This window comes from Zingiber officinale, chromosome 7A (assembly GCF_018446385.1).
Source record: "Zingiber officinale cultivar Zhangliang chromosome 7A, Zo_v1.1, whole genome shotgun sequence".
NCBI lineage: Eukaryota > Viridiplantae > Streptophyta > Magnoliopsida > Zingiberales > Zingiberaceae > Zingiber > Zingiber officinale.
Window position 1 is genome coordinate 18,046,850 of NC_055998.1, and position 25,725 is coordinate 18,072,574.

Here is a 25,725-nt window from a genome sequence, read left to right on the forward strand (position 1 = left end):
CAAGCCTTGCTATGAAAGTTTCCACCTTCCTGTCTATCCTTCTTTTCCTATTGTAGACCTATTTACACCAAATGGATTTTACATCATTTGGTGGTTCTATAAGCTCCCAGATTTTATTAGAATACATGTATTCTAATTCTGTATTCATTGCTCTTTACAAAGATGTTGTATCTTTATCTTGGAGTGCTTTGTCATATATCTGGGAATCAGGTTCATGTTCACAAGGGATCAGGTCCAAAGACTCTCCCAAAACATGAATCTCTTAGGTTGCTTAACAACCCTCCCACTACGACGAGGCACTTTCTATAACTTTATATCATTTGTGATACGTGTTGCAGTTTCTTGTGATATTTCATCTTGTACAGTTGGTACTAGATTAAACGTGTCCTTTATTATTTCCTTAAGAACAAATTTACTTATGGGCTCGTGGTTTATTACATAGTCCTTTTCTAAAAATTGGTCATTTATGCTAATAATGACCTTCTGATTTTTAGGACTATAAACATACTTTCATTTCTCTAGGATAACCTACAAACAAGTGAATTCCTATCCAACTTATCATTGTCTCTCTTTAGCATATGTGCTGGACTACCCGAATCCAAATATGCTTCAAAATAAGCATACGCCTATTCAGCAATTCTATATGAGTAGAGAGTTCTGACTTTAGAAGGTACTATGTTGACTTCCGTTTCCAGAGTATATCCTTAAAATGAATTTGGTAATTTTCTGAATAACTCATCATCAATCTACTCATTTCCTTAAGAGTCTTATACCTTCTACTACACCATTCTGTTGGGGTGTACTAGGTGTAGTTAGTTTGGATTAAATCCTGACTTCTGATAAGTGACTCCTAAACTATCCTAAGAGGTACTTGTTACTACGATTTCACCGCAGTATCTTGATACTTTTACTTTGACGTTATTCCACATCAGCCTAGTATTCTTTGAACTAATCAAAGTACTAAGACTTGTGGCAAGTCAAGTAAATGTATCCTTATCTCGAATAATTGTCTATAAAAGAGACAAGATATTCGATACTACCTCTTGTCTGGATAGTCTTAGGATCACACAAATCAGAAGGAACCAATTCCAACATATCTTTGGCTCCATACCCCTTAGACTTAAAAGCTTCTTAGTTATTTTTCCTTCCAAGTAAGACTCGCAGGTTGGAAAGATTTCCACTACCAATGAACCCAAGAGTTCATTGGTTATTTTCCTTTGAATCCTACTCAAGTTAATATAACCTAGCCTTAAATGCCAAAGATATGATTGGTTCATTTCCGAAGGTTGCTTTCTCTTAAAGTTAGAAGATGTGTTATTTAATTTCCATTTATTGCATTATGGGAGTTATTGGATTTATAAATTGCCATCTAACGTACCAGAATAGATATCTTTCCTATTTTCTCGATAACAACTTTGTTATCAAAATAGACACAATATTTACTCTTTAAATAGTTTAGAAACTGAAATAAATTTCTTTCTAAACTTGGTACTTAAAAGTAATTTCTTAAAATCCATGTTTTATTCCTATCAATGGATAAACATCTCCCACTGCAACAGCTGCTATTTTTACAGTAATGCCCATGTGGACGGTGATTTATATAGTTGTCGGATTTTCTGGAACCCCTGCAATGAATTGCAGACATAATCAGTGGTTCCTGTATCTACACTCCAGGTACCGGTAGATAACACCACTAAATATGTTTCAACGACTAACAAAATACACCATTATTGTTCTCAGTTCTGAGAGGACAGTCTACCTTAATGTCCAAGTTTTCCAATCATTACAATTGGGACTACTAAGTCTATTCTATAGTATAACAACTAGGGGATTGACTAACATTTGAAATCCTAAGAATCACAAAAAATATTTGGTCAAGACCAACATCTCAAAATCCTCGTGAATTTTATATGCCACGTTAGTGTGGACGTATACAAATTCTAAAAGAAGATTTTATCCATTAATTTTATTATCTTGTCAACCTATGACAAATAAAATTAATGGTTGGTCTGTCTTTGATCAAATATTTGGTCAAGACTCTAAATTTAAGATAATATTGATTCCTCAAACAATACTATTTAAATTTACCAACACCTCAAAACACCGTGATTTTTGCATGCCACGTTAGTGTGGACGTATACAAAATCAACATTTGTACGAGGAGGGTTTTACCCATTGGCTATCTTGTCAATATAACTTTTTGACAAATAAAATTACCTCAAACACCATGAATCTTGTATGTCACGTTAGTGTGGACGTATACAATTCAAACATTTGTAAGAGGGGTTTATTAATTTTATTTTCTTGCCAATTTAGTTTTATGACAAATCAATAGTTGGTTTCCCTTTGGTCACACAAGTGATAGTAGTGACTCCGTTGGGGAGGATACTATTAAATGTGTCTAAGTGTACACCATTACTTGATACTAAGTCCATTAAATAGAATTGTGCCCCTTCAGTTGGAGAAGATCACACACATCCTAAATAACTTTCTATAACCATCCATTAAGGAAGTTTGATCTAGTGATCCGCAAACAAACTCATCCGTTGTGGAGGGAGGCACTCAGAGCCAACACGCAAGCTTGTTGCATCACTTACAAACCAGTAATGGAGACCGTGAGATTAATATACTAATCCCTCTCCCACTTAGTTATTTAAAATTGAGGATTTTAACCTATGCTAGCATACATCACATGCATATTAATATCACAGTAAATAAAAGCAATAAATTTGGAAATTAATTTTCCAACTATTATGGCCTTTTCCTTCACTGTCTTCGGTATGCTCCAACCCTAGCTGCTGTCATCTTTAACCACCGCCATCGGGTCGAGTTGTCGCATCCATCTTGCTTCTTATTCCGCTGCGCCTTTGGTGCTCCAAATGTACCACGCCTCGCAAGAATCCGATTCGCGACAAGAAAAGAATTTTACATATATCGATCCTATATTCCTCGAGAGAATGTACATGTAATCTAGATCGAAAAATAAAATTCTAAAATATAATACAGCTCCTGCTGTATTTTATACATACAATCATGCACACAAATAATGCCCTTGACATGTCCAAGGGTCCAATCACACATAATAACAATAAGCCATAATAGTTGGAGCCTGCAACCAAAGAGTTAGCACATCCTACTATTTTCCTGCCTAAATTATGCATGACATGTGCATAACCTATTTGAATTCTAAAAATACACAGAGGCAAACCCTAGCTCTGATACCAATTCCTGGTTAATCCTAGGAAAACGTACCGGTTCCACTGTACAAAAATTTTTGTACAAGTGTCGAACCTTTCCTTAAATAACCTATTGTGTTTTTTAGAAGTTAAATTAGGAATCGCAGACGGAACTTAACATCATTGATTCCAAATTTAACTTATCTGTTCTTAATGGTTTAGATTTGAATCGCAAGCGGAACTTAACACTATTGATTCAAACCTACCTAGATTATTAATTCCATAAATATTAATTTTCAAAATTGGCTTCCAGGACTGCATGGCGAGGCACATGGCCTTCTTGGATATGGGATCAACCACCACCGCCTAGGCAAAGCCTTTTAAGGAAAGCTAATATTTATTTCCTTAAATAACTCTCGGTCAACCAAAAAGAACAATCGAAATACAAGTTCGAAAAAGAAGAAAACACAAACTCGAAAAACTATTTCGAAAAACTAGATCTAATTGCCTCTTGTATTTAGAATTCTTACAAAAAGAAAACTAGCATGATGCGGAAAACAATTGCTAATTATACCTTCTTTTTGTATGCTAATGACCTCAAGATCTTCTGTCGTATTCCTCACCTTGCCTTGGACGTCGTGTGGGCGACGAACCTCCAAGATGAACACCACCCAAAAGAGTCCTTCTCCTCCTTGCAATATTCGGCCACCACCACCTCTAATAGAAAAGAGAGCAAAGGGAGAAGAGAAGGGAGAGGGCCGGCCACCAAGAGATCACCCAAGCAATGGAATAAGAGTTGTGTCTCATGAAGCCCCCCTTACCCCTTCTTTTATATTACTTGCCCAAGGCAAATAAGGAAAGATTTTAATAATTTTCCTTTTCCCTTTTTATTTTCCTTTTTCCTTCCTCTTGATTGAATTAATCATCAATCAATGGTTGAGATCAATCCTATTTGTTTTAGGATTGGGATTGAATCCTATTGGCCGGCCCTTGCTTGGGCACCAAGCAAGGTGGCCGGCCACATTAAAAGGCAAGGAAAAAAAAAATTTTATATAAAATTTTACAAGATAAACTCTTATAAAATTTTACAAGCTCTCTTTCCTAAAGTAGGAGTTAAAAAAGGAAAGTTTCTAAAATTAAAACCATGTTTTAAAATTTAAAAACTTTCTTATAAAATTTCCTTTTTTAACATGATGATAGAAAATTTTAATTTTAAAACTTATCTCCTTTTTTTTCTTAAACCATGAGGATGGTTAAAAAAGGAAAGTTTTAAAACTTTTAAAACTCTATTAAAACATGTGGTCAAATTCAAATAAGGAAAGTTTTTTAAAAAATTAAAATATTTCTTTTAAAACTTATAGTTTTCTACAAAGAGAAGATTTTAAAAATTCAAAACAACCCTCCTTTTTTGAATTATTGTGGCCGGCCCCTACTAGCTTGGTCACCAAGCAATAGGGTCAGCCCCTATAGAAGAGGATGTGGCCGGCCATTGTTTGGTCACCAAGCAATGGTCCGACCCCCTTCTTGTACACCAAGAAGAGTCTTACATTTGGATGAACTTAAGGCTATAATGAGGCTACGACAGGGACCTAGAGGAGAAATTGGTTTTGGCCTTCCGATGAGCTTGAGTATCCTATGTTCGCTCCGAACATACAACTCAAGTTCATCGATAATAACTCATTCTACTAGAGAGTTATTATCGCACTACCGCACCAATCACAAATTACATTATGGGCTCCTTCTTATCATGAGTGTGTTAGTCTCCCTGTGTTTAAGATTACGAATGTCCACTAATTAAGTAAGTTACTGACAACTCACTTAATTAATATTTAGCTCCAAGAGTAGTACCACTCAACTTCATTGTCATGTCAGACTAAGTCCACCTGCAGGGTTTAACATGACAATCCTTATGAGCTCCTCTTGGGGGCATTCTCAACCTAGATAACTAGGGCACAGATTCCTTCTATAATCAACAACACACACTATAAGTAATATCATTTCTCAACTTATCGGGCATATTGATTTATCGAGCTAAACCTCACCCTTTGATAAATCAAAGAAATAAATATTAAATATATGTGCTTGTTATTATATTAGGATTAAGAGTACACACTTCCATAATAACTAAGGTTTAGTTCTTTTACTAAGTCAGTAAAAAAAGAATTTACCTAAATGATCCTACTCAATACACTTAAAGTATATCAGTGTAATTTATTAGTTAAGATAAACTAATACTTAATTACACTACGACTATACTGATAGTTTGTTTCTTTCTATCTTAGTCGCGAGCAACTGTTTATAATTTATAAGGTACTGATAACATGATCCTCTGTGTGTGACACCACACACCATGTTATCTACAATATAAATTAATTGAACATCTACATTTGGTATATACAAATGTAGACACTTGACCAATGTGATTCTTATAAATGTATATACAAAAGCTAGGCTTTTAGTATACACTCCAACATATCCCCTTCTTTAACTTTCACCTGATGATAACCCGACCTGAGGTCTATTTTAGAGAATACTGCTGCTCCCTTTAGCTGATCGAACAGGTCATCTATTCTGGGAAGGGGATACCTGTTCTTGATGGTGACTTGGTTCAGTTCCCTGTAGTCTATGCACAAGCGCATGCTCCCGTCCTTCTTCTTCACGAACAATACAGGCGCTCCCCATGGTGAGTGACTAGGACGTATGAAGCCCTTGTCAAGCAGCTCTTGTAATTGCCCATGAAGCTCCTTCAGTTCTGCTGGAGTCATGCGGTAGGGCGCTTTGGAGATAGGATTTGTATCAGGAATGAGTTCTATCTCAAATTCAATCTCCCTGTCTGGTGCTAGTCCTGGTAACTCCTCAGGGAAGACTGCTGGGTAGTCACATACGACTCGGACCTCTGCTAGTTGTTGGTCCTTGTCCTGACTGACATTGACTACATGCGTTAAAAATCCCGTACATCCTGAATCCATTAACCTCTGTGCTTTTAGAGCTGAGAGAAACTTCTTGGCCTTTCTCTTTGGTTCTCCGATGTACTCGAACTGTACTTCTACCTCCGGTTGGAATACGACTTTCTGTTTACGGCACTCTATAGAGGCACCGTATCTGATCAGGAAGTCCATTCCAAAGATGACCTCATAATCAGTCATATCTAGCACTATCAGATCACAAAAGAGTTCTCTGTCTGCTATAATGACTGGCACCGCTCTGAGCCAGTGCGTGGATGCCATAATTTCTCCTGAAGGTAAAGTCGTCAGAAACTGACTATTGAGTACCTCTGGGGGTATCGCTAACTTCTCGGCAAATGCCCTGGATATATAAGAATGGGTTGCCCCAGTATCGAACAAGACAGTTGTACTTTGCTGTAAAATACTAATCTGACCTGAAACAACTGTCGAGGCATTTGTTACGTCCTCTCTGGTGAGTGAGTAGATCATAGCATTGGTCGTAGCTGGAGGGGCTTCTAATCTGCCCTGGCTGATGTGTGGACCATCTAAAGCGGCATGCATCTGATGTAGCTGTGCTGGCTGGCCTCCGTACTGAATCGGCTGTGGTTGTGGAAGACTGGTCTTGTTTGGGCACTGCTTAGCCATATGCCCTTCTTGCCCACACTCAAAGCATCCTCGGGTGCCCTTACGACAAACTCCAGGGTGAAATTTCCCGCAAGTAGCACATTTGGGATAACTAGGCTGTTTACTAGCTGGTCCTCCTTTCGGGTAACTCCCTGGTTTGCGCTTGTTTCTGGAGTTCCCTTTCCAGTTAGAGCTGTGGCCCTGTTGTTTCTGAGTACCTGAACCTCCTTGCCCTTTGGACTCTGAGAGGACTTGCTTCTGCTGCTTGATATTGTTCTGATAGTGCTCAGTGGTCAGAGCACTGCTGACTAGTTCTTTAGTGGTTTGCGGCCTATGAACGCCGCCAGCCACGTTCATTGCTATTTCCGACCTCAGCATCTTGAGCATCAACCGGACTCGTTCTTTTTCTGTGCTGACTAGCTCAGGGCATAGACGAGCCAATCTGTTGAATTTCTTCACGGCTTCCTCCACTGAAAGGTTGCCCTGGCGAAACTCAGTGAACTCGTCGTAGTGGCGGTTTGTGACCCGCATGTGAAAGAACTCCTTGAAGAATTCTTTCTCGAAGTCAGCCCATGTCATCTGGTTCACTGGGCGCTTCGCTCTAATTTTCTCCCACCACATATGTGCATCTCCTGTTAAGCAGAAGGAGGCGCACTTCACTTTTTCCTGTTCTGGCCAGTCCAGAAGCTCCATCGTACTCTCCAGTGTTTTGAACCAGGCTTGAGCATCCCATGGTTCACTGGTGCTTGAGAAGTTCTCATGCTTGACTCTCTGCCACTGGATCAGGTAGGCTTCTCTCTTTGCCTCTGCTGCTGGAGCTACTGGTGCTATAGGCTGGACTGGTGGAACCTCTATAACCACTGGGGTTGCTATGTTGGGTTCTGGGGTGACAGTGGGAGTATTCTGCTGATTAGCCTTTAAGGTGGCTATCTCTTGTTGCTGTTCAGCTAGCTGCTGCTGTAACTGAGCCACTAATGCTGTAAGGTCTGGGGGAGGCACTGAACTTCCTGCCTCGTGCTGGGGCTCAGTAGCTGGTACCCTTCTAGCTGGGCGTCCTCGTGCCATTTCTAAAGACATAGAGGACATACATAACTAATCTAATCATGTTTACATAAATACTGCTATCTTGTTAAACATTATCATATACTAACATGCTTCAGTTAACATAAGCTATAACAAGAAAGCAGAAACATAAAAAAAAAATGAGAGGTATTCTTACTTGGAAGCTGCAGGTTCAATGCTGATGTGTGTGTAGGAAGTATGGAACTTTCTGCTCTGATACCACTCTGTAACGACCCGCCTTCTACTAACTAGGCTGTAAGGTCGGACCGTCACAATATGCTGTGCTAGGCTATGTTTTAAGGTGCGGAAACGTGAACTAATTTAAAATTTTGCTAAACTCATGCCAATTGCTACTAAATCTGATCTTACGCTTAAAAGTAACTTTTTAAAGGTTGTACCTATACTCAAAAGAGAGGATCTAACCTTCACATATGATTAAGGACTGAACTTAGGTACTTCCAGCCGAATAGGCGTTCCAATCGATTGGCTGATCGATTGGGATGTTCGGATCGATTCCGATGGCTACTGTGCTCGGGTTAATATTCTGGATCGATCGGCTGATCGATCCAGACTGGCCAATCGATCCAATGATCGATTCCAGAGCTCTCTGTTCACGACAGAACGCGACTGGATCAATCGGCTGATCAATCCAGAAGCTTACTGTTCACGACAGAATGCGACTGGATCGATCGGCTGATCGATCCAGAAGCTTACTGTTCGAGACAGAATGCGACTGGATCGATCGGCTGATCGATCCAGAAGCTTACTGTTCGCGGAACCAGGCTCCCAATCGATCCACTGATCGATTGAGGGCCCCTAATCGATCCACTGATCGATTGGGGTTTCTGATTTCACAACAAACTCTGATTTCAGCACTGTTTCGTGCCAAACTCACATACACAAGTTCTAAAATAACTAGAAAATATTCTATTAGCAAACAACTAACATTCTAAACATGGTTACTAACAAGCTAAGCAGATTTTCTATAATTCCATGCATTTAGATAACTAAATAGGCAAAGAGTAACATAATAAGAAGCACTAAGTTCTTAAACATTCTAGTTATTCCAAGGTCTTTATTCCAGGTTCCATCCACACACATCCTCCTTGCATTGACCTCCAGCCTCCGCTAGTCCATCTTTCCTTTACCTTTATCTGCAGTATAAGGAAAAAGTATCTGTAAGCTTTCGCTTAGTAAGAAACCATCTACCTCACAAAACATGCATACGATACGATTTATGCTTTGAAAACATGCTATTTGAAATATGCACTGAATATGCTAAAGCATGACATGACAGACAAAACATAGAAATAAGAAGTTGATCATGGCAATAAGTGTTAATCATAAACTATGATGTTGTATCAATAGAAAACTAAACTGATACAGAAGCAGAGCTAATTTAATACTAAACTGATGCTAAAGCTGTACTGAATTCACATAACTATGTTGTGAAGTTTTGGAAACTATATTCATAAGTAGATTAAAATAATAATCATGCTGCTGTTTGGGCCCGGCAATTGTACTTGCTATGCGCGCATCCCTAACTAGACCCGGGTTTGCAAGTCCTGAATTTAGTAGGGTTACTAGGTTATCTAAACCTAGGGACGACTATGGGAGCCCAACCCAATGGATATCTAATCCAGTACAGTGCCACTGAAAAAGTAAAATACTGAACATAAGCTAATAACTCTTGTCTTGCTTTTACTAGGTTGTCTAAACCCAGAACTAGGTTATCTGAACCTAGGGGCAACTGTGGGAGCCCACCCATTGGACGTCTAGTCCATAAAAGCTGTAGCAAGACTAATTAAGTTGTAAAATGCTTGTATTTCATTTATCTAAGCTATTTAAAATGCCTATGGTGGCATTTAACTGAGCTAAGCATTTAATCAAACGCTTGGTGTGCGCTAATTCGCACCCTATCACTGAAAATCTGCATACGGCTAAAACAATGCATACAAACATACGACTAGCTACTTATACTACAGGTGAGGGGTTTCTTACCTTCTGCTCTAATTTCTTACGATTCTAATCGCTAGATTTCCGGAGAAGACGATCCTTCCGACGGTCTTCTCGCGCCTAAGCGTTCCTCTCGCGGAAGGGAGCGTCCCCGTATCCAAGACGTCGCCGGAAGGAGCCCTTGGGACCCTAGGGATGGAGCCCTAGGCGTGCTTGTGGTTGGCGCCGAGAAGAGGAAGAGAAAGGAGAAGGGGCGGCGGTGAGGGTTTGAGGGAAAGGTTTTCTCGTTTCAGAAAATAACAATTCCTCACTTAATTCCCTTTTTATATTAAGTGGGTAATTCGACCCTACTTGAATATAAATATAATTGATTCCCTTTTCTTTCAGCACGGCCCTGCTGGGTTCTCCTGGTTACTAGAGTTCACCTTAGGTCGTAGGTCTCAATAGGTCTCGGGTTCAATTCCCGCTTAAGATATTTTACGTTTCTATTTATTTTTGCTACTTCCGCTACTCTAAAAATTTCATAAAAATATTCTAAAATTCCAGAAAAATCATAAAATATTTCTAAAATAACTTTGAGAATTTTCGGGCGCTACAACATCAGAGCCATGTGCTCATCATTACATTTTCAGACAGGATAAGATACAATAAAAATGGTTTATAAATTCTTTTTAACAACTAACTATGCAAGGTGCTTTTAAATTGAGACAATCTTGTTCGGTCCTAATTTATTAGTATGATTTTTTATATTTAGAGAAAAAATATGTACACTTTGATTGTTATTATTTTTATGTTTAACTACCTTATATATGTTGGTGCAACCTTAGGTCAAGGTTGACCTGGTTGACTAGACTTGAGTTGACTGGACTCGAGTTGTGTTTTGATGTTTGACGAGTTATGTTTGACAATGGTTGTATCTTGATGTTTGACAAGGATACAAGCTTGGGAGATTGTGGGTGAAACCTGTGGTCAAGGTTGACCTGGTTGACCCGAGGTGAGTTGACCTGACTCGGAAAAGTCCAAGCAGGGAGCTTGGCACGGGAAAAGTCCAAGCAGGGAGCTTGGCATGGGAAAAGTCCAAGCAGGGAGCTTGGCACGGGAAAAGTCCAAGTATGGAAGCTTGGCACATGGGAAGTCGGAGAGGGCTCGGTAGCTCGTTCTCCGGACTATGGTCAAAGAGGGCTCGGGAGCTCGTTCTCTGGACCGGATGGAAGTTGGAGAGGGCTCGGTAGCTCGTTCTCCGAACTGTGGTCAGAGAGGGCTCGGTAGCTCGTTCTCTGGACCGGATGTGGAAAAGTCCTGGTGAGTGAAGCCAGGCAGACGGGAAAGTCCTGGTGAGTGAAGCCAGGCAGTTAGAAAGTCCTGGTGAGTGAAGCCAGGCAGTTGGGAAATCCTGGTGAGTGAAGCCAGGCAGATTGGAAATCCTGGTGAGTGAAGCCAGGTGAAAACCCTAGTGAGTGAAGCTAGGTGAAAGTCCTGGTGAGTGAAGCCGGGCAAGGGAAAATCCAGATGGATCAAGGGTGATCGGACATCTGGTGATGGGAAGTCCAAGTAGGTCATAGGATTGACCGGATACTTGGTACGGAAAGAAAAGTCTAAGTGGTTCAAAGGGACTGACCTGACACTTAGCGGGGAGTCCTAGCAGGTCAAGGGAGTGACTGGATGCTAGGCGCAATGTACCAACAGGTTAAGATTGACCGGATGTTGGTTTGGACTTGGTTTGGGTGAAAACCATGATCGGATCGATCGGTGATCGATCCGGATATCATGAATATTCCGATCGGCGGTGATCGATCAAGAATACATCGAGTATATCAGATAACCGATCGGTCCGGTGACCGATCGTGAGTCAATCGGCCGAACAGAGCAAGGCACAGAGGGGCTGATCGGTCCGGGACCGATCAAGATAAAGCCCGATCGGTCCCCGGACCGATCAGAGTTCGATCGAGGGCTCTGACCGATCAGTAGGTTCCCTGATCGGTCCACAGACCGATCAGGGCACTAGCCGTTGCGACGCAATGGCTAGATTTCTTCTGTGCTTCTTTCTCCGCGGGTATAAAAGGAGGCTGAGAGCTTCTACACTGTCGCTTCTTCTTCTTCCTTGGATTGAAGCTTCTGCTCCTGTGCTCTGAGGTTCTGAGCTTTGTTGAGCTCGCTTCCGAAGCTTCGCGTGAGCTTCCAGTCGTCGATCAGCTGCTGCAGTTGGGTTGTGAAGTTGCTGCTTCATCGCCTCCGGTCGACAGAGAAGGCAAGCGAGTGTTGCATTCATATTGTTGTTTGTATTTGCTTCTTGCTTTCCTTGTACTCCTTTCTTGTTGTTACAAGTATTGTGGCGAGGTTTCTCCACCCACAAGGAGCATCTATTAGCCGGTTCTCCGGGGACTCATCCACCGACGGATTGATAGGCTTCGTCCACCTTACGGACACGCCGAGGAGTAGGAGTTTATCTCCGAACCTCATTACATCGGTTTGTTTGAGGTTTGTCTTCTTTCCCTTTCGTTTCTGTGTTTATTTTCAGCTGCGCTAACACGTTTTGTAGAAAGAAACGACGATTTGGGGTCGGCTATTCACACCCCCCCTCTCTAGCCTCCGTACGAAGGATCCTAACAAGTGGTATCAGAGCGAGGTTGCTCTTCGTCGGATTAACACCCGGGGGAGCACAAGCTAGAGAATGGATCGACTCGGAGAAGACATCACGTTTCCACCATTCTATGAGTGCTGCGACTTCGCGTATTGGAAGGTAAGAATGAGGTATTTTCTTATGACTAACCTTGAAAATTGGAGTTGTGTTCAATTAGGTTTCAAGTCTCCGATGGACAAGAAAGGAGAAACCCTAGAGAAGAAGGAGTGGACCAAGGAGCAAATCCACCAATCAACCATCAATGATGAGGTAACAAAAATCATTGAATTTTCTTTACCTAATGACATTTTGTGTAGAATAGGTGGTTACAACAACGCCAAGGAGTTGTGGAATAACTTGGCCAAGTTTCATGAGGAGAGCTCCACTTCAAGCCATGAAGAGGAGTCAAGTGAGCCAAGTAGCTCACATCATGGAGGGAGCGAATTAGAAGTTGAGAGTCACTCAACGTCTAAGGAAGAAGAGGAGGAGGTCTCTTCTTCAAGATCGGAGCAAGAAGAAACATCTACCTCCAGAAGGGATGAGTAAGAGAGCCTTCATCCATCCTCAACCCTAGGTAACTCAAGCATTGTAATTTCAAATAAGTTACATATAATATGCTTTGAGTGTAGGGAATTTGGGCACTACAAGAGTAAGTGTCCAAGGAGGGTTAGGAAGACTCCACCGGCACCAAAGGTCAAGGGAGTCGGAGTCCCGACACGCAAAGGCAAGGAGCATGTGGTATGCTTCCAATGCAAGCGAAGGGGACATTATTGGAGTCAATGTCCAAGGGGGAGGCAACCTCACAAGGACAAGGGATGCACATCGATAGGGGGAGCTAAGGCAAACCTTAAGGTACCTTTTAAGGCACACTATTGCAATTCAAATAAGAAACATGCTAGTAGTTTTATTGCTATTGCAAATAATGATGAGCATGTTAACAATAGAAAACCATATGTGTGCTTAGGTGCTAAACATGTTAGCTTAGATAAGGATAATACTAGAAATGTCAACCCTAGGATTAACTCATCTAAGGCTAAGGAGAACCTAGGTAGAAACCCCAAGACAACTAGACATATGCCTAGGAACACCTCAAGAAAGAATGATAAATTAAAACTTGAGGTTTTAGAGAAAGAAAATCAAGTCTTGAGGTCAAGACTTGACACTCTAGAAAAGGCCCTAAAGAATTTAGAGAAGTCAACTCTAGGGTCTAAGGGTCAAATTTCAAAGCCCAAGGACAAGAAAGGTTTGGGTCACAAACCTAAGTCCCAAGTGGTCAAGCCCACTTATCACAATGTTCCATTCGATTATGGAACAAGACCTAGGGCTAGAAAGACCATCACCAAGGTCACAAGGGGAGTCACCCCTAGAGTGGATCTTGATGAGTCCCAAATGACCAAGGCTTCAAAGCCTAGGAGGGTCATTAGAAGGGTTGCTAGGGAAGTCATCCCTAGTGAATACTTAGTGAACCCAATGAGCTCCAATAGGTATTAGGTTCCTAGGAGCGTGATTTCATCACGCTAGATGAGTTAGGGTGTGCCAACCTTACTTGAATAGGTAGTTAACCTAATCATGGCAAAAGGTGGCACTTTAGGAATTTTCAAGGTGCAATCAAGCCTTGAAAATGAAATTGAAAATTATTCCTAAGGTGATTAGGATGTGCCAATCACATTTGAGGAGTTCTCTTAGGTCAATTTAATTGGCACATAGTGATCTAAACATCCTTGGTATGTGATTTTAGGTCTATTACACTTAGGAATATAGAACCTATGGCGAAATGATCAAAACTATCAAAAATGGCAACTAAGGCTAGAATTAGGTATTTTCTATACCTTTATGTGCTATTTGCCATATATTGTTTGTCATATGTCATGTCATGACATCATATTTATTTTATGATCATTTGAAATGTCATGATAACGCTTAGGTTAGTTATATGTCATGCTTTATTTAAGTTTCATACTTTATGCCATGACATCATGACATTGGCACATGTTTTCATTTATGATATCATTTTATGCCATGTCATCATTTCTTGCATTTATAATCAATGAAATTGATCTAAGGATAAACAACACAATTTGATATGGAGATCAAGTTGTTGTTTTTAGAAAATGCATGAAAACTTAGCCTAAGATAACCTAAACCCATATCTCACATCAAAATTGACTTGGATGTGTTTGATACACCTTAGATGTGTGTGAGATATTAGGATGATGAGTTAGGATCAAGGTGCATAGCTCTTGTACCTAGATGAACCTAATTCAAAATTGGGGATCATAGGGAAAGCTTATGTACAAGTCATGTACATATAGCCCAAAGATTGTGGTCCCAAATTAAAGGGTTTAAAATCATTTCAAAATTGATTTGAAAAACCTTGATGAAGCTTTTCTAGTGATAGCATTCATCATTGAGCAAATTGATACAAAGTTGAGGTAAACTTGAACTATTTCAAAGTTTTTGAACTTTGTATCAAGATTTGAAAATGGAAGTTATTTTCATAGAAAACTATTTTTCCTTGATAGTATATGTTATGAGGAATGTATCCTCAAAATTTCACAATTTTTGGAATTTTCTGTAATTTTCTAGAGGTTTCTAAATTTCGGGAGAAGAAATCAGAAATCAGAAATCAGAATTGTGGACCGATCAGAGGGGATTCTGATCAGTCCAGAGTTGCCTGGATCGGTCACCGTGACCGATCCAGGGAATCCCTGATCGGTCTGGTGACCGATCAGGGCGTGCTAATCTGCTGAATTTCGACTGTTTGTCTGAAATTGCAGCTCGGGAAGTGGTGTTTTAGGTTTCTAAATGTTTGAAACTCTCCAAGACATTGTTGGTGCAATGGTCAAGGGGGAGTTGACCTTTAGGGAGAGTTTTACCTATTAGTCAAGGAGGAGTTGACTTTTAGGGGGAGTTTTTACTCGTCGAAATTTTTGAGGATGAATGATATGGGATCATCACTAAGTTAATTGTTGACTCTAGTGTCAAGGGGGAAATTAAGAGTTTCAATGAAAGGTATGGGACTTTCATTAGGAAGAAACCCTTGACCTTGATTCACTCTTTTTGATGTGTGTCAAAAAGGGGGAGAGTAGAAAGGAGAATGGAGAATGTCTAGAGAATGTTCAGGGAAGAACATTGGAAAACCTAAGTTAGGTTATCGAGTTAACCTAACTTGACTATGGGTTTGATTATGGGTTTTGTCAATGGGTTTTGTCAAACATCAAAAAGGGGGAGATTGTTGGTGCAACCTTAGGTCAAGGTTGACCTGGTTGACTAGATTTGAGTTGACTGGACTCGAGTTGTGTTTTGATGTTTGACGAGTTATGTTTGACAATGGTTGTATCTTGATATTTGACAAGGATACAAGCTTGGGAGATTGTGGGTGCAACCTGTGGTCAAGGTTGACCTGGTTGACCCGAGGTGAGTTGACCTGACTCGGAAAAGTCCAAGCAGGGAGCTTGGCATGGGAAAAGTCCAAGCAGGGAGCTTGGCATGGGAAAAGTCCAAGTATGGAAGCTTGGCACATGGGAAGTCGGAGAGGGCTCGGTAGCTCGTTCTCCGGACTGTGGTCAGAGAGGGCTCGGGAGCTCGTTCTCTGGACCGGATGGAAGTCGGAGAGGGCTCGGTAGCTCGTTCTCCGAACTGTGGTCAGAGAGGGCTCGGTAGCTCGTTCTCTGGACCGGATGTGGAAAAGTCCTGGTGAGTGAAGCCAGGCAGACGGGAAAGTCCTGGTGAGTGAAGCCAGGCAGTTAGAAAGTCCTGGTGAGTGAAGCCAGGCAGTTGGAAAAGTCCTGGTGAGTGAAGCCAGGCAGTTGGGAAATCCTGGTGAGTGAAGCCAGGCAGATTGGAAATCCTGGTGAGTGAAGCCAGGTGAAGCTAGGTGAAAGTCCTGGTGAGTGAAGCCGGGCAAGGGAAAATCCAGATGGATCAAGGGTGATCGGACATCTGGTGATGGGAAGTCCAAGTAGGTCATAGGATTGACCGGATACTTGGTACGGAGAGAAAAGTCTAAGTGGGTCAAAGGGATTGACCTGACATTTGGGGAGTCCTAGTCAGTCAAGGGAGTGACCGGATGCTAGGCGCAATGTACCAACAAGTTAAGATTGACCGGATGTTGGTTTCGACTTGGTTTGGGCGAAAACCATCTGGATCGATCCGTGATCGATCCGGATATGAATATTCGATCGGTCGGTGACCGATCGAACACATCGAGCATATCAGATAACGATCGGTCGGTGACCGATCAGAGTCAATCGGCGAACAGAGCAAGGCACAAGAGGGGCTGATCGGTCGGGGACCGATCAGCCTAGGCTAATCGGTCCCGGACCGATCAGAGTTCACGATCGGCCCGTGGACCGATCGAGGTTCCTCGATCGTCCACGCATCGATCAGGCACCAGCCGCACACAACGCCAGATTTCTTCGTGCTTCTTTCTCCGCAGTATAAAGGAGGCCGAGCTTCTACATTGGTCGCTTCTTCTTCTTCCTTGGATTGAAGCTTCCGCTCCCGTGCTCGAGGTTCGAGCTTTGTTAAGCTCGCTCAAGTTTCGCGTGAGCTTCCGATCGTCGATCTGCTGCTTGGGTTGTGAAGTTGCTTCGCCATCGCCTCCGGTCGACAGAGAAGGCAAGCGAGTGTTGCATTCATATTGTTGTTTGTATTTGCTTCTTGCTTTCCTTGTACTCCTTTCTTGTTGTTACAAGTATTGTGGCGAGGTTTCTCCACCCACAAGGAGCATCTATTAGCCGGTTCTCCGGGGACTCATCCACCGACGGATTGATAGGCTTCGTCCACCTTACGGACACGCCGAGGAGTAGGAGTTTATCTCCGAACCTCGTTACATCGGTTTGTTTGAGGTTTGTCTTCTTTCCCTTTCGTTTCTGTGTTTATTTTCAGCTGCGCTAACACGTTTTGTAGAAAGAAACGACGATTTGGGGTCGGCTATTCACACCCCCCCTCTCTAGCCTCCGTACGAAGGATCCTAACAATATATCCCAATGATGCATGAAAATTCAAAAATGACATAAACGAACACTTCGTTCATGAATTTATTTAATACTTGGAAACAAGCTGTTCATTTTATTTTTGGTGCGACCAAATTAAACCTTAAACTCCATCGATATCCTCAAGCAATTAATTCAACGTGCTTCATGAAGGATATACACAGTTCCCATAACCTGCCACAGTGAGTGGTGAATCAAGCATTAGAATCAAGAATAGAGAGGGCGAGCAAATTTGTCAAATTAATTAATTAATATTTTTAATCAATGAATTGATTGTGGACTTACTGGGGTCGTCGCGGACTTTGGTGCCGGTTTCGTTGAAGAAGCAGTTGATGGACCTATGACCCCCTTTGGCGTAGTAAAAGGAGTTCATGGCATAGGATGCTTGTCTGACGATGTCCGTGGAGTAGCATGAGGCGCCTTCTTGTATCGCACTGCAATCCCCTATGGCACCCCCACATACATACTCGATGTTCGCTTGGAGCGCCTCCCTTGGCGCTTCCGGCTTGGCCACGCACCACGGCCCTCTGCCTGATGAGATCGTCGCCGCCAACGCTGCCTATCACATTCATTAATTTGTTCATTGATTAGATCAATCTTGCTGACACGTCATAGAGTCTAAAACATGGAAAAAATATTCTAAATGATTTCAACATTGATCAGATAATCAAATGACAATTATTTATCTGACAAAAAAATGACATGAGTTTTTCTGAGAGAATCTCACCGAGTCATTCGTTAGGCACGGGAGGAGGAAGAAATATAAAAGAAGTAGACATGTGGCCTTCCTCAGTACGTCTGTCATTGTTGATGGATCGAAATTATTGATGTTTTTGAGAATCTCGAAGAAGATTTATATAGTTCTACTTGGAGCGGGAGGAAATAAGAAAGGCAGATAAGAAAAGAAAGTCTTCTTACATAGTCTATTTCAAGCAGGAGTACATGAGAAAGTAAAATTAGAAAAATATTAACCATGTCAAATTTCGAAAGTACTAACTATAATTAATCTTAAATTTAATATATCACCCAAAGATGGAAATAATAACTATACATTAATATAAACCAAAGATGGAAAATAATAATTATACATCAATATTTAAGATTTTAGGTTGAGCTTAGTTTTGTTTAATGATTGCATTTTAAATGATAAAATCTTCAAGAATGTAGCATGGTAATTTCACTATCGATTTTACAGATGATGCACTTGTCATAAACTACTGACGTAAAACGTAAAAGCAAAATTTAGTTAGGCAGTATATCAAAGCTTAGATTCTCTAATAAAAATATACTATTTATAATAGATATTATAATTTTTGTATTATCATTAAATATATTTTAGAAATCAAATTAAAGTATAATCTTCTTTATATAATTTAAAGTCCAATTAAAATTCACTTCATAACCTTCCGAATCTATTTTTTTATTTAATGATAATACAAAAATTATAATATCTATTATAAATAGTATATTTTTATTAGAGGCAATCTAGTTGTCATAATCTATTAAGGTAAAACTTAAAAGATAAAGTTTAATTAGACAATAGATCAAAGCTTAGACGTAGAAAAGAAAATAAATAAATATACTAATAAATTATTTACATGATAAATAAAAAATAAAATTTTTAAAAAATTATAATTAATAAAAAAATAACTTATATCATGTGATGATTAATATTTTTATTTTAATAATAAATAAAAAAAATTATAATGTATAACGACCCAAATTTCCTTGTCTTAAGTTCTAAAAGTCCTTATTAATATTTAGAAATGCTATAGAAATATTCTAGAGATTTTTTTAAAAATTTTTAAAGTATTTTTATGTAATATTTGGAGGTCGTTTGGTATTTTTACTAAATGATAGAAGTTTCGACAAAAATAATGTCCAAGCCGAGATTCGAACTGGAGACCACGGATTAAGCAAAATCCTACGCAAATTCAGCTGACCAAGTGTGCGAGCGGGCGATGTTGATCAAATAAGGGACGATTTATATTTAAAGGATAGTTGATAATAGAAATATTTAAGGTTATAAAAGGATAAGTTAAGAGAGGGATTAGGTTATTTTCTTTTCTCTCAAAATCTTCTTCTCCCTCACGTGTGAGCGGCGTCGGCGACTTCTCTTGGGCGGAAAATGAAGCCGAGTTAGGGCTTCTCTCCGACGGCCAGCGAGGGTCTAGATTCGAGAGTCCTTTGTCTCCTCACGATCCTTTCGTCGAGGAGAGTTCGTGGGCACAAGGAAGGGCCGAGTCTTGTGGTTTCTCCGAAATCCTAAAGGTCTTCCTCGGTTGTAAGTCCAAGAAATATCACTGTAAGTTGCTTACTCACCTGCAGTAAGAGTGGTTTTCGAACCTCGAATTCATTCTTTGATTTCAGTAGAGTTTGTGGCTTTAGAATTTCCTGCCGTGAATTGAGGTTTCAGGCTTGGTTTTCTTCTTTGCATGTATGCTGTAACATGTTTAAGATTTTGTTTGCTGCCGTGAGTTAAGGTTTCATATCCGGTTTTTCTTCTTTATCTAGTATGCTGTAAAGAATGTCGTATGAAACTCACTGCCAAGGACCTCAAAGGAATGAAATAAATTGTATAAACTAGGCATGTAGTTTAGATTTTCCAGCCTATATGTTGTGCATTGAGATTCTAGACTTTCTAGCTTTAATGAAAACGAACAACCCTGTTTCCTTGAGTGTGCAGAGGAGTTTTGCTTCCTTAATAGGCAAGGACATCCCTTTATAATAAGCTTGCACTACCTTGAATTTGAGCCTACAGATTTATTTCCCTTATTTTGAGTTATGTAGGCACTTCCTGAACATGCTATTAGGCTTCGGTTTTGAGTTTCTGTTCAAGTTTTGAAGCATGGATAGATTCTAATATTAAGCATATAGTTTATAGTCTTTATATTACTGCCGTGGGCATAAATAACATGCATGTCATGAATATGCAGTCATTTACTTTTATGGTGCAGATTTGAAGTTTGCTACTTCCTTAATGAGCAGAAATAGCTCTTTAATTTAAAGCATGTGTTCCATTAAATCCTTTTTGAGGATTATGAGTAGTTAAAGTAAGAAAAGACCAAGGTCTTGATAGAATCCCTAAAGTTTAAGAATTGGGATCAGCAGCACACCAAGTGCTCAAAGAAATGCCAAGACATTTTATTATAAGAATATTAAAAGATAAAAAGTATTTTATTTTAAAAAGGCTAGTACCCGACTTCCAAGGTTGTCATTAAACAAATTCAGGTGACCGATTCCAAGGTCTTGGCCCTGGTAAGACTAAGGTCTTTACCCTCGTAGGACTGGTGACTAGCTACCACAGTCTCTATTAGGGAGCGCGCATTGATACTAAGCCTGGGCCCAAGAAGAAGTTTATTATTTTTTTGAAGTATAAGAGTATAAGTTTTCGAAACAAATGAAACAAACCTTACATAAGTTTTAAACTTTAGCAGATTTTCATTTTGCTATTAGTTGAGCACAAGCAGATTTTCTTATTGCTATTAGATGAGTAGTTTTCTATTGCTAATAGAAGTGCAGATTTCTTTTGCTATAGATGTACATGTGCAATTTTCATTTGCTGTTATTTGAGCATGTGCGGTTTTCATTTTTGCTATTAGTAGAGCACGAGCAGATTTTCTAGATCCTTTGCTATTGAATATGCATGATCAGATTTCATTTTCTATTTCCATTTCTTTGCTATGGTTTGACAATGAGCAATATAGAATCTTATTTCCATTCCTTTGCTATGGATTTGAGCAAGAGCAGTATTGAACTATAATGCTATTTCTTTGCTATTAGATTAACATGAGCAGCTATATATGTTTTCTTTTAGAGCATTCAGTTTCTAGTTTCTTCTTGTAGACATGCACATTCGAGTTTTTGTGAGTTAGACAATGCTTACTAAGCATTTGCTTATAGTTTGCATTTCCTCTTACTGCAGATAAAGGAAAAGAGAAAGTGATATAAAGGAAGGCGACAAGGAGATGCTTAACGATGTGTGATGGCTGAACTATGGAAGACTTGGGACTTGCTAAGAGTTTACTTAATTAGATTCATTCCTTTAATTTGCTAGAGAAATAAAGAAGTGTGCATGCAAATTCTTGTGACTAGGATATAGTAGATGATTAATGTTGCTGAAAAGCTTTGAAAGTTGCTAGAATTGGTTTTTTTTGTTTTGACTGGATTTGAGCTATTTGCATTGCTGGAATTGGTTTTCGGTATTACTGGAAATGAATTCAATCTTGCATTTTTGTTTTGCTGGAAAGCTTTCTGGGTTGCTGGAAATTTGAAGTCCGAGAATCAGACGGTGGGATACTATATTATGGTGATCACCTTTGTGTCCCTAATCAAGAAGAACTACGAAAGAAAATTCTAGACGAAGGCCATGGAACACCCTATGCAATGCATCCTGGTTCTACCAAGATGTATCAAGATTTAAAGGAATGCTTCTGGTGGTCTTGAATGAAAAGAGATATTGCAAGATATATCAGTAACTGTCTTACATGCCAACGGGTTAAATCAGAACATCATAGACTGGGCGGAGTTCTGCAACCTATCCAGATTCCAGAATGGAGGTGGGAGGATATATCTATGGACTTTATAGTAGGACTACCCAGGACTACGAATGGATTCTGATCCTGTCCGAAAGTTGATTCAATGGACGCTGGGCACGTGCCACTCTCCGAGTCGCTGACGTAGATCTCCTGACTACCCGCACGGACCTCCGGTGAACCTGCACAGAAGTCGGGCCGGGAAGGGGTTCCCGGCGACGACCCTCCAACGCTCAAGTCAGGCAAAGCTTGACAACAAGAAAGTGGCTCCGAAAATTGTAGAACGCGTACCTCCGGTGAAGGGTGAGGGCCTTTATATAGGGCTGTGGAGAAGCGAGTGCACACATACCGAGGTGTACACGTGTCCTTTCCTATACCGTAGTGTGGGCTCGTCAGAGGAGCTTACCTGACACCATACTGCTACAGTTTGAGCACGTCTTTGATGGGACAGCGGATCCTTCTGCTGTAGGATTTTGAGTATGGCCTGAACGTAGAACATGCCTGCTGTCAGAAAAAGATGTCCCTTGTCCTTTTCCCCTTACCCCCTGCCGAACATCCGGCCGGACAACCTCTGCCTTACGTCCGGCCGGACATTTATGGTGGTTTACTTGGGAGATTCTCAGTCATGTGCTTTGTGGATACTGCTAGCAGTATGCTACCTCATGTCTTCGGCCGAGTGTGCCCTCCGCTCGGCCTTGCGATCTTGTCCAATGAGCGCCAGAACCCTGACTTTCGCCAGGGTGCCTTTAACCATCAACTAGACACCGGTCGGCCGGCCGGCCGATCGACCCACCCCTCTCTGGCCGACCACCTGCCTTTTGACTTCCACGTGGCGTTGACTCCACATAACGGGGGTCCCCTGTTCTTACCGCCGGATCACTTGCCTCCCCTTCAAGTCTAGTCGAAGGAGGCAATTAGTCCGACTGACTGGACTGCGAGTCTAGCCGGGCGGCACCTTCATGCCCTTATCCTCTGCTCGCGCATGGATGGCCTTAAGGTTATTCCACAGCAACATCCCTTTAACCTCCTCGTAATCTGCGCCAATCTTCGACATTAAGGCTGAGCATGCACTCATTAAATGCTTCGAATGGCGGAATGCCACGTGGCACACTGTCGTCATCGTACGGCGGCGGCGGCATGGTGCTTTGATGGGATTGAGGCGGTTCGAAATGGACGGCGCGATGCATGCTTTGATTCCCGTGACCTAGATCCAACGGTGGAGGCCGCCCGGCCTCCACCCTATAAAATCTTCGTTTTCTCACTCCTTCTTTCGCGTGCTCACGGTTATCCCTCGCGTTCTAGAGCTCCGGCGATCGTGTTCTCCTGCTTCCGTCGATCCCCGGTGATCTTCCTTCGATCCTCCTTTTTCTCGTAAGGTTCTCCTCTTTTCTTTCCTGTTTCCGGTGCTTTCTTTCCCCAGTCTTCGCTCCCAGGGTACTCTTCTCGCTTGTTGTTGTCTTTCTTCTGCCTTTTTGCCTTTTCGATTTCTTCCACTCGGACCATGGCTAGTTCTTCTCATCCTGAAGACCAGTCCCTCAGCCCATGGTACACTACCATGCAGTCACGATTCGACCAGCGTGACTTTGATATTCTAACCGATAATTTTGAAATCCCCGATGATTTTGAACTTCTTTTAGCCGGTCCTTCCGCTCGGCCACACAGGCCGCTGCGCGGAGCTTTCTGTGTCTTTCGCGACCAGTTTACTGCCGGTCTGCGTTTCCCTATACATCCCTTCATTATAGATGTTTGTAACTTTTTTGGTGTCCCGCTCGGTAGTCTAGAACCCAACACCTTTCGCCTCCTCTGTGGTGTTGTCGTTTTGTTCAAAATCCACAACATCCCTCTCCGACCGGACGTCTTTTATTACTTCTATTACCCCAAGCAGTCCGAGCCAGGCACTTTCATGTTCCAAGCTCGACCCGGCCTAGTTTTCTTTAATAAACTGCCTTCTTCCAATAAACACTGGAAGGAGTATTTTTTCTATATTCGTATGCCCGATCAGGCAAATTTCCGGACCAAGTGGCAGGTCGACCTACCTCCCACTCCTGAGCTGAAGAAGTTCAAGACCCGACCGGATTACCTTCATGCTGCAAATATGCTAGCCGGTCTACGGCTTGACATCAATAAGCTTCTTCACGAAGGAGTGATGTACATCATCGGCCTGAGTCCAATATGGACTCCTCTTCCGACCGGCTTCGGTAAGAATTTTACTTGGGTATATGCTTTAATTGCTAACTGATTTCTCTTTTTTCCTTTACAGTGGACATTGTCATGGAGTCGGCAATGGCCGACATTTTGAAGAGAAAGGCGGTGGCGCTCGAAGCCGCGGCGGCCAAAGAAATGGAAGCGCTTGGTATCCAGTCGGTCGGCTCACACGAAGAAGAGAGCGGGACACATGCCAGGGAGTCGGCCGCTCAGGCTTCGCTCCCTGAGCTAGCGGCTGGAGCAACCATCAGCCATGAGCTTTCCGCTCGGGGTGACGGCTCAGCTCCTGATGAAGAGCAGCCTCTCTCGAAAAGGCGCCGAGTGGATACTCCCGTCCACTCAGCCACATCTGCTGTTCAACCTTCCGCCCGAGCCACTGCAAGTGCTCGCGGAAAGGCTACGGAGGTCGAAGCCATTTCGTCCGATCGGACTCCTTCGGAATGGGACGAGCCAGCGACCCCTATTGAGGCTATTCCGGTCAGCACCCTTTCGCCCTCTCAACCACTCAGACGTTCAACCATCCACTCTCAATTTTCGGCGCCAGCCTCTGATCCTCTTCCGGATGCCGGTCGGACGACCCCAGGTCATGGCCGCACGACACGAGTCACTCTTCATCTTCCAACTGAAGAACTGCTGCCGGAGGCCGACCAGCCGACAACGCTCGAGCATACCATCACTTTGAAGGGCCCATTAGCTGAGATGTGGGTCGACGCTCGGGCCCGCGTCATGCTGATCCCCCTCCGCAATTTGGCCAATAGCCATATGCAGTAGGCCACGGGTTAAGTTTATTTTTTTCAAGTTTTGTATGCATTCCTTCCGATCGGACAATAACAACTTCTTATTTCTTTTGTCAAAGATGGGTGGAGGAGATTGTTGTCTCCAACCGCCTGGCCTTGGTAGATGAAGAACTACGACAACTGAAGGCGGCAGTCGATCCGTCTAGCTCTCAAGGCCCCTCTTATTCTGAGCTGCAAAAGGAGCTGAAGAAAGCTCAAGATTTGATGGCGGCCGAGTAGAAAAAGACGGCCGATCAGGCCCACGCCTTGGCCGAGTCCGAGCGACAAGTCAAGTCGCTCGACACAAAAATAACCTTGGCCACCACTCGAAAAAACACGGCCATTTCTGACTTGGAGAAGAAGAACGTGGAGGCTCGGGGCCTGGACCTGAAGGTAAAGGAGCTGATGGAGCAGCTTGATAGAGAGAAGGCGGGCTGCTCGGATGACGCGGACAAGCAGAAGGCAGAACTTCAAAATCTGAAGGAGGCTCTTACTGCCTCCCAGGCGGCCCTCAAAGAATATCAAGAGGCCGAACCGAGTCGAGTCGCTGCCCTAAGACAGAGCTACATCCGCTCGCCCGAATTCTCGGAGAAAGTCTGCGAGCGGATGTACACGGCCTTCGACCTGGCTATGACCGCCACCACCACGTATCTGAAGATAAAGGGGCATCTTCCCGAGTCCGCTGTCATCCCGGCCGCAGATCAAGTGGCTCTTCTCAACAACATCCCAACGACGCTTTATGAGTATTTAGAGTAGGAGTCTACATGTAATTAGGCCGCTCGGCCAAAAAATGATCATTTTTGTACTTAGGCCGCTCAGCCTAACGTTT

The 25,725-nt window shown here is 42.0% G+C and overlaps 1 protein-coding gene across 1 annotated transcript in view; it reads right to left on the bottom strand.

Moving 5' to 3' along the window:
* LOC121999245 (glucan endo-1,3-beta-glucosidase 13-like) overlaps nt 1-22,969 on the bottom strand; it is a 78,936-nt gene extending 55,967 nt beyond the window's left edge. The window contains exons 1-3 of the mRNA XM_042553950.1: nt 22,871-22,969; nt 17,666-17,939; nt 17,541-17,554 (exon numbers count right to left, since the gene is read on the bottom strand). Coding sequence (XP_042409884.1) covers nt 17,541-17,554; nt 17,666-17,939; nt 22,871-22,969 — 387 coding nt within the window. The remainder of the gene's footprint in view (nt 1-17,540; nt 17,555-17,665; nt 17,940-22,870) is intronic.
* Nucleotides 22,970-25,725: the final 2,756 nt, after the last annotated feature.